General features: G+C 54.0%; 1 protein-coding gene across 2 annotated transcripts in view; it reads left to right on the forward strand.

The window, feature by feature from the left end:
* UCK2 (uridine-cytidine kinase 2) overlaps nt 1–7,150 on the forward strand; it is a 46,610-nt gene extending 39,460 nt beyond the window's left edge. For both annotated transcript variants that reach the window (XM_074322307.1, XM_019747348.2), the window contains exons 5-7: nt 1,485–1,582; nt 3,169–3,217; nt 3,762–7,150. In XM_074322307.1, the coding sequence (XP_074178408.1) occupies nt 1,485–1,582; nt 3,169–3,217; nt 3,762–3,901 (287 nt within the window). In that variant the 3' untranslated portion in view covers nt 3,902–7,150. The remainder of the gene's footprint in view (nt 1–1,484; nt 1,583–3,168; nt 3,218–3,761) is intronic.
* Nucleotides 7,151–9,749: the final 2,599 nt, after the last annotated feature.

Below are 9,749 nucleotides of genomic sequence, written 5' to 3' on the forward strand. Positions count from 1 at the left end.
CGTGGAGCCTCCCCTGCTGAGTGTCCCTGCGGGTGGCCAGGGCGGCCAGAGCAGGGCCTGTGTGGAGATGCCTAAGGACACAGGCCATTTCCCGGCTGGGGACGGCACCGCTGTGGTCTGGGCGGGCAGTCAGAGGGGTGGCGAGACAAGCCCTGAGCACCAGGGACCAACCAAGCGATTCATCGCCAGGGCTCACGTGGGAAAAGCTCTTTGAAAACAGTTCCTGGCAGGACGTCGGGCGGCAGCAGTGCTCTCTGCTCTGGAATGCGGACTTCCTGCCGCTGCTCCAGCCAGCTGGCCTCACAGGCAGGTTGCCAGCCGGGATCACAGCCCGACACCCTCCCTCTGTCCTGGCCCTGCCCGCTCATGCGTGCCCGTGTGCATGCGTATGTGGGGACGGAATGAGTCAGAGACGTGGTGTTCCAGAAAGCCAGTCCCAAGCACTCCTTGTTACAGGGAATTTCATCCCATGCTTGAGTGTGGAACCTGAGAAATGGTTAAGAGGCACCAATGGGCCATTGCAAATGATTGGAGACGGAAATGATGGCCTTTTGGGGTGGGGGTGAAAGATTGCACAGCTCGTTGCCCTGAGATTTAAAGTGACACCTGTAGGGGGCGGGCTGTTTTGATTGAGATCACCTTAGAAACTTAACTAGGTTTGGGGGAAACGGAGGTTCAGGGAGGTTAGTGTACCCCACGGCAGAAGCAGGGCTCCAGGCCCTTAGACGACGGGTGGACCCTTTTCCATTTTTGACAGAAGATTCTATTTAAACACGTGTTTGAAAGTCCTTGAGTAAGACTGTCCAGGAGGAAGAAGGTGAGTTTGGGTCAACCCGGGCTGCTTTGCAGCTGCAGCCCACCGTTTCACCACGGTCTTCTTGTCTTGCACTAAGTGGTTTTGTCTGCAAACCTCATTGCATGAGCTAAGCAGGGATGGCTGACCACAGCTGGACCTCTACCTGCTTTCCACCCCGTCTGTAGGGCCTGGAGTGTGGGTGGGAGCTGGGCGTGACGAGGAGGGCACATCGGAGGGTTTCTGGGCGGCACACAGGTAAGTAAGTGCCGGGGATAGGATCCAGGTGGACGCGGGAAAAAGTCCTTGGCACACGCCCCCGCCCCGCCAAGCCCCACCACTTCTCTGGGCCAAGTCCACTTCCTGGTACGAGCTGTCCAGGCCAGGGCAGTCCTGCTCTGCTTAGTGTGCACACTGAAATGTATGTGGGTCAAATGCTGCTTGAACCGAGAAGCCCGTCGGCCTTGGCTGGGCGGCCTTTGCCTCAGCCCTGTGTCGTGGCCGAATTTGACTGTTGCAAGACGTAAAAAATGCGACTTGTTTTCCCTGAAGCTGCTGCTGCTACTGACCTGCTCTTGGTCGAGCCAGGAAGCTGGCGTTGAGCCCCCAAGAGGCATTGCGGCGCCCGCGTCAGCCTGGTGTGTGGGCTCCTGCACCGTTTTCTTGATTCTTGTTTTTCCTTCCCTTACAGTATTAAGGGACATCAGCGAAAGAGGGCGGGACCTCGAGCAGATTTTATCTCAGTACATTACATTCGTCAAGCCTGCCTTTGAGGAATTCTGCTTGCCAGTGAGTTGGTTTCTTGGTCTGTTTGTTTGTTGTGGAACTTGGAATTTAAAGTTCACCCTTACACACAAAGGTATACTGTGTTTCCCCAAAAATAAGACCGAACCGGAAAATAAGCCCTAGCATGATTTTTTAGGATGACATCCCCTGGACATAAGCCCTAATGCGTCTTTTAGAGCAAGAATTAATATAAGACCCAGACTTATTTTCGGGGAAACCCGGTAAGTTGAGGATCTCCCCAAAGGGAGGCCTCACTGCTCTGAGTGACCCTCTGTCCTGAAGTCCCAGGGGAGGACAGCCTCTGGCGCTTTGGTCCTGCTGGGTTTTCCCTCTGACCCTCCTCTGCCCTCCAGCTGGACCTGCTGTGAGCTTGTCTGCCCCATGCTGTCCCATCTCATTTGGGAAGGGGGCCGTACTTCCTCCCTGGCAGCTGGGAACTCTAGCGAGGTGGCTTTCAGAGAATGAAGGTTGGGGCAGAGGGTTCTCAGCTTGCAGCCAGGAAACACCCTCAGCCTTCTGGGGAAGACACAAAAATGCATGTCGAGGTCGCTGGGGACCAGAGGTGTGGGGGGGCAGGTGTGGTAGAGGCAGTGGAATCCTGCACTCAGGAGACGCCTACCCCATGTTGACCAAGCCTCAGTCTAACTCCTGAAGGATTTCTAATTAAGCTCTGAGAAGGGGAGAGGGTGGGGCTTAGCCTGCTTTGGGTGCTATTCTGGGGAGATGGGGGTCTTTGAGCCCACTGAGAAGAGGTGCAGAGTGAGGCCAAGTGTAGGCATTTATTGCTCTGCTCCTCACCATTCTTTCTCTCTTCTTTCCTAGAGAAATCTGATCCCAAACCGTCCTTGTTTCTTTTAGTCTGTCAGTATGTTTTGCATCCAAGCAGACTTGACTTTTGTTTCCGAGTTAGGCAGACTCTGAGTCAGCCTGGGTAACCTTGAGGGCTGGGTTACAGGATTAGGTTTCTGGGAAGAGGGCAGAGGCGGCCAAACAGCCATGGAATCCCAGCCATCTGTCCGTCTGTCTGAGGGCCTCCTCTGCTGTTTCTCACGTAATCACAAGAACACAAAAGTACATTTATTGCTGGACACAGTTACTTGTAAAGTGGTCCACAGAATCTCAGTAAATTAAAAAAAGAAAGAAAGAAAAAGGATTGTGTTCATTGTGGCCCTTACAAAAAATCACGTCATAACAGAGTCCGTGGAAATGGTCTTCAAGGGGGATGGCTTTTTCTGGGTTGACCCTTGTGCTGGACAGACTGTAGGCAGAAGGTGAATGAGGCCTCCCCTGTTACGTTTGGGTTTTACTCATTCCAACTCTTGCTCGTGGGAAAGAGGCAAGTACAGCTTTGGTTTCAAAGACCATGTTCTCCGTGCAGGTTGTAAACTAAAACAGCGTTGAACGTTCATGAGAACTCAAGAAAAGGCTGCTTTATTAGAATTTAGGTAAAGGGGATGAAAAATACAATATTCGAAGCCTCAAGCTGCCGCTCTCTGGGATCGGTAGATCCCAGGCCTCCCTTGGAGAGGGGCCTGGGCCGGTTTCCCTCAGAACCCGCCTTAATGCGTTGCAAATGTCTTTTTCCACAGACAAAGAAATATGCGGATGTGATAATTCCTAGAGGTGTAGACAACCTAGGTGAGTCCTCCTGGGGTGGCACCCCAACAGCACGGGATGTCTCCCCATTTTTGGTGACATGAACCTTAACCATTGCTTGAGGTATATAATCCGTTTCTAACGCTAAGAAGAGGGACCCCCATCTTGGACGATCTTTGGAGGAGAGGGCCTTCCGAAGGGACGGGGGCAGGGAGGCTCCCCTCTGGAAGGGTCACAGCGCAGTGACGGTGTCAGAGTGAAGGCCGGTCCTCACGCAGTCAGGGTCTGGCTAACAGCTTTCCCACAGTCATGACTGATCACCCCCGATCAGAAGCCTCTTCTCTAAGCCTGTCCTGGGCGTTGCCCGTCTTCCTCTAAGAACCCTCCTGGGCTGGAGGTCACGCTAGCCCCGTGGGAGGCTCGGGGAGGTTGCGTGACCCGCCCCCACGTGGCAGAGGTGGAGCCAGTTACCCAGACCGGTGTTTAGCCCCCGGCTCCCATGTCCCCTCTCCCCGCGGACACGCGGCCGTGCGTGGGCGCCCAGCCCTCCCGGGCGCGTCCCTAACACTGGGTCCCTGTCCCACAGTGGCCATCAACCTCATTGTGCAGCATATCCAGGACATCCTGAATGGAGGACTCTCCAAACGGCAGCCCAACGGCTATCTCAATGGCTACACCCCGGCACGCAAGAGACAGGCCTCGGAGTCCAGCAGCCGGCCGCACTGACCCGTCTCCTTCGGACCCCGGCCCCGCGCTCCAGGAAACAGGAGGCTCTGTCCCCCTGTACATATGGTTTCCTAGGACACTGCTTATTTAAGAAAACACCGTGGAGATGAAATGCCTCTGATTTTTGTTTTTTCCTTGTACTTTGGAGCGGTAAAATGCAACAAAACTTGACCCTGAGCTTACATGACAAACCGTGCCAATGACTACTGGTGATGCCTAATTATGAAGCCAACATGTAACCGGTTATACATACATGCGTACATACAGACATGCGTACATACATATATCTATAGCTATATATGTATATATAAAAGGATCTATTTTTGTGTAACTGTACAAATACTGTAAAGCCGTTTGCTGTAAGGGTTTTGCAGGAGGGCCTGCACTGAAGTTTGGGGACTGGAGCTGGTGTTTATCCGAGGGGAAGGTGCCCCCCGTGTTCCAGGTGGGCAGGCCAAGGCATTGGTGGGGGTGGGGGTGGGGGTGGAGCAGGCTCAGGTCTCACACTCTGATTCCCTGCGGAATACACCTTTTGGAGCTGGGGCTTACTGATAGGTCGGTGAGAGATGCTCTCTTCTTTTTTCGTTGAGTTGAAATTAGGTAGCACCTCAACTGAAAAATCAAACTCAGGGAAGAGGCCAGTAGGGAGAAAAGTCTTCTGCGTTCTCCCTACACCCGCCCCTGGCTGCCCCTGTGGCAGCCCCGTGACTCCTTCCTCACTCACCCGCTTCTCGGTCTCTCCAGAGCCAGCACTGCCCCTGTCTGCTTCCCCGCAGGGATGTGGTGGGGTTGCTTCCTGGTGGAATGGGGAAGGCAGGAGAAGTGCCTGTTGTCGGGTCTGAGGGCATGCTGGTCCCCCTGCCTCCCAGGGACATCGTGGATCGGATTCCTCAGGCTTTTTCCCACATTGTGGAGTGCACAGTCCTGGCTTGGGTGAGGGCTTCTTCTGGCAGGAGGGACAGCTGACAGCCCCTCACAGGGTGGCAACAGAGCTCTGCCCATGTAAGGAGCGGGAGCTTGTGTTCCTTAAGACAGGATTTGCAGTCAGGCGAGGATAGTACCCACCTTTCAGCAGGATTGTCACAGACACGCCACGTTACCCGTTGGCAGCAGTGCCCCGTGGTGTGGCAGAGGCTGGGCACGGACAGGTGGGAAGAGGAGACACAGCATGGACGTCATACGTTGGAGTCATAGCGTGAAAATGTGCGGTGGAGAATTCCAGTGTTCCCGAGGGCTCCCTCTTGGTAGAAACTTCCTTCTTTGGAAGAAGTAGATTCCTGAAGCTTCTTGGTGGAGGAGGTGGGGGACCCAGCGAGGCTGAGGAGGTCCGGTTAGAGTCCTGAAGCCTCCGCTGTTAACTGCCCGGCCCCAGAGCCTTTTCACGTCAGTGTCGACCATCTCAGAGGCCCTCAGCTGCTCCCGGTGTCTGCCCTGCCCGAAGCATTTGGGGCATCCTGCCCCTTGCATTGCTCTTGTAGCCCATTGCACACGTTACTTGAGTTGTCCCCTTAGACTCAGCACCATCCAGTTCGATTCCCCTTCTGTGGACTCAGGTGGACTCTAACTCTGCTTTGCTCTTTTAAAAAGTCAAACCTAGTCCCCCACAGAGCTTTGCCATCCCCAAGACATTGGGGAGAGCGTGCCATGGCCGCCTGGCTGGGGCACGGGAAGGCCCACGGGGCCTGCTCAGAAGACCGGTATTTACCAGGACAGAGGGTTCTGGAGTGTGTGTTTCAGAATCAGCAGTATCTTCCTAGTCATGCCTTGTACGGTGCTGAGATGAAGGGTGGAGGGCAGGCCTGGGTCGGGGTCCCCTCACCTTGGTGGGGCCCGCGTCCCTGTCTGGGAGAGCCGTGGCCTGTCAGTACAGCATGCTCAACTTTACTTGAAGCTCCCAGGTGCCAAACCATTTAGTGCCTTGGCTGTCTGTCCCACTGCCTTGGAGGATGGGGTCTACCCTTCTCTGAGCCTTGACTCACCTACCTGTGGTGTGGGGACCCAGCCTCAGTGTCTCCGAGCAGCGCAGTCCCAGCTGGGAAGCAGCACAAGGGCCAAACCATCACCACTTGGTGGTGGCTTGGTTGGGGGCCCTGGGCTGCACTCACGGGGCATTGCTGAGAGACGAGGCCCGGGTTCTGTGACACCCTGTCTGGGGTGAGGAAGGGACGGACGGGAAGCTCTGCCCTGCTGGTGAGCCCAGCATCTAGCTGAGTCTCTGAACTTGAGCTTTCTGTAGGACAAATGCTGAACTTGGTATTTTAAGAGCCACGGGATCTCTGATGCCACCGGAGACTCTCCAGGCCGGAGACCCTGACCCGAGTCGGGTGCTCTGCCGTCCGGGAAAGAGGCCCCGGGGTGGTGTTGGCTGTGTGTCTGTGGGACTCTCAGCTCCAGACTCTCACGGTGCTCACTTCTCCCCCCTGCCCCACCCCTGGTATCGTCCCCAGACCAGGTGATTAGGAAACACACCTCGAAGCTTTGCGTGATGCGTAGGCCTGGCCCCACACGTCTGTGCTCGTGGGACCTGTAGCAGCAGAGAGATGGGAGTCTGTAGAAGGAGGACGCAGGTGTTGTGACATTGTGTCCTTCGATTTGGAGAGGCTAGGGTGGGCCCTCGAGGCGAGATCTCCTGACAGGCTGAGGGAAGGCGGCAGGGAAGGTCTCCAGTTCACCCTTCAGAAGCCATGGTTCCTGCAACTCCCACTCTGGTCCAGGCCGCCCAGCGGCCCTGGCTCACTGGCTTCCTGCCGCCCTCGGGCTCAGCTTGGAACCTTGCCTCAGTGCCCAGTGGGTCGCCAGTCTCAGGCCACTGGGTCAGGCATATACACTTCTCAGAGCAGGTGAGAAGCAGGAGGGGCTGGAGCCCAGGTGGGCTGTGTGTCCCCTGTGCTGGGTGGGGCCAGCAGGGACAGGTCCTGTGCAACACAGACGGGACTCCGCCATCCTGCCCTTCACTGCAGGAGAAACACTTGGTGTCAGACGAGAGGACAGGCTGGGACTCTCTGGGCTGCGTCACACCCAGAGCACCATCTGATCACCTGTCGCTGGGCCTCCGCTGCCCCCCGGGCAGGTGGCTGGTGTGACAGAGCAGACTCCTCCCTCAGGAGCCGGGCGGGCAGCTAATGACTTCGGCCTTTTTCCTTCCCGATGCTTCTTCCACCTTCCCTTTCTACCGCCTTTATTGTTCATAGTTACAAAGATGACCACATGCTATGTACTTGGCTGTAAATAAAGACTGAACCAAAATGACCAGCACGTGCTTTCCTTGTGGTGCTTGGGCGGGTGGGGCGGGGTCCAGGGGTGATGGGACAGCAGCCAAGTGGCTGCGGCTCAGCCTGGCAGTCCTGGGCTGGAACCCGGTGAGACAGGGGCATTTCTCCTCCACCCCGGAAAGCTGGGCTGTGGCTTCTGGAGGATTCTGTCCCCCGGACGTCTGGCTCTGAGCTCCCGCTGATGTCACCCAGTTCAGTGTCCTCCCCTCACGGCCTTTGCTGGGCCAGGCATCACCCTTCCTCAACTTCCACAATCAAAACCAAAATAAAACCTTCAAATCAAGAAAACTTGGGATGGGTGCAGGATAGTTTACAGTGTGGCAATACGCACAACCTCAAGCTGAACGTACACACACATAATCATTCTAAAGGAATAGATTTAATTGGTACCCACATAGCAATCCATGCAGATAGTCACCTGCTCCCTGTTTTTAAAAGACCTAGGTCACCCACCACCAAGGATTTTAAAAGAAGTGGCTTCTGTGCTCTGAGTAGCACCCTCGCCCCCCACCATCTCCCCACCTTTCTCAGCTTTCACCCCTTCACCCACTGCCTCCCAGATACCAAATGACCCTCATTAAAGTGCAGGGCCAGTGTTCTTTCCAGCCACTGGTTCCCCTGACAGACGCAAACCTATCAATGAACTAAGCAGATCGGAAGGAACTTCATTTGAGAGGGTCCACCCTCAGAAGGCTGCTGAGCTGCCCCCCCAAGAGCTGGTATCGAGTATGACTGTCACCTTCAGACAGACGATGACGTCAATCACAGAGTAAGTGGCTTGCGTGGTTCACACAGGAGGTGGTGTGCAGGCCGGTTTCGCTGTGATTGTCTCCTATTTGCATTGCTTTCACATCTCCTGTCCTCTGGGCCACCTGTGACCTCTGGAGCTGGAGGCTTTGCTTGGGACGCAGCTCATTTCTCAGAACCTCACTTCTGCTCCCTTTCGTTGGTGGTACAGGCCAGTGAGTCCCTTGAGCGAATTTGCTCTGTCCTCCCACCCTCAGTGACCATGTCCTCAGAGCCAACCTGCCCCACACGAGGAGACGCCCGAAGGACGGGCGCTGCGTTAATCAGACCACCCATTGGCTCAGATTGGAAGGACCCTGGCAGAACCTGCTTGAAGGTTTGCTGGAGGGGACCTGGGATGTGGGAAAGTCTGCTTTGAGCGGATGGGACCAGAGAGGTGGGTGTCTCGTGTCACCTGGTGCTGGGGGTGTTTCGATTTCTATGGTAAAGCAGAGTTGAAACAGATCGTTTTCTAAAACCCAGAAGGAAGTTACCCCACGTGCTAAATCTTGGGGTATGCCTGTACATATGCTTATATATATATATATATACACACACACATATGTATATATTTTAAAATAAATTATGCATTAAAATAACATAAAATAGCCAAGTGAGTCAATTTGACTAGGACTAAACACAGACATGTATTCTCCATTAAATGAGTGGAGGCGAAGGCGGGAGAACATGAAATCGTGCCTCACACACACATTTTTCATGCATTTCCCTTTTGTACTGAGGATTTGTTCCGACTAGATCAGTGGTCCTAAGGTGTGTGGTCTAGAATGAAAATGGCCTGGGGTCCAGGGCAGTGTTGGCTGAGTGTGGACTGTCCCAGGCCAGCAGGGCCTCCCTCACGTGCCATGCTGGGGTTTTATGCCCCAAAGCCCAGATTCTCTCCTGCGAAGCAATTACAATTACAGGTATGTCAAGATTCCTCGATCACTGTCCTTTCTTTTCAGTTGCTAAAATTTCCAACTTTCAAGGTAATATTCACATCGGACTTTTCCAGCCATCAGTACACGTTCACGCTGCTTCCTTTGGTCCTTAAAACAGTCCTGCAAAGTATGGAAGAAATGCAGTTGCCCCAGCCTTACCGAAAAGGGAATGGATTGAACAAAACTGCTGGGAAGTGGGAGGGGTTCGTGGTGAGGTTGTGGCGCGTGTCTGCCATCTAGTGGTGGGTTCGGGTCTCAACAGGCGGGTTGCAGCACTAATCTAATGCGTTTGCTTGGCTACCAGGGTTTCTCGGATCGTTGTCAGATGCCCCAGAAGTCTAACTGCTGATGTGATTTCCATTTTTCTCTTCCCGAAAAATCTTTATTAAAGCCTTTGCTTGGGCAGATACGTGCTGACCCTCCTTCTCATTTCTTCTATTGCTACAATCGATTGCAGTGGTTCCCCAAGCTGGCCATCCTAGTCATGGGGGCTTGCAAAAGACATCAGTGGGGCCAATTGCTGAAAATTCTCATGCTGGAGGTCTAGGGAGAGAATGTGTTATAACAAAGTGCACAGGTGGGGATGAAAACCCAGGGCCGTGGGTATCTAATCACTCAGATCTGTGCTTTCACTGCACTGTGGGGTCCATTTCTCCTAGATATGTTGTCTGTGCTGTTTGTTGAAGGCTCTTTCCTGCCTGAAACTTACTCCCGTGTAGTTTATATTGTTTGATGCCTTTTTAAAAATTCTAATTTCCAAGTGTTTGTTGCTAGCATATAGGAATACAATTGGGTTTTGTACACTGGTCTTTCCTTGCAGGCTGGCTAAACTCACTTAGTAGTGTTAATATT

This window comes from Rhinolophus sinicus, linkage group LG17, assembly GCF_036562045.2.
Source record: "Rhinolophus sinicus isolate RSC01 linkage group LG17, ASM3656204v1, whole genome shotgun sequence".
In the NCBI taxonomy this organism is placed as follows: Eukaryota; Metazoa; Chordata; class Mammalia; order Chiroptera; family Rhinolophidae; genus Rhinolophus; species Rhinolophus sinicus.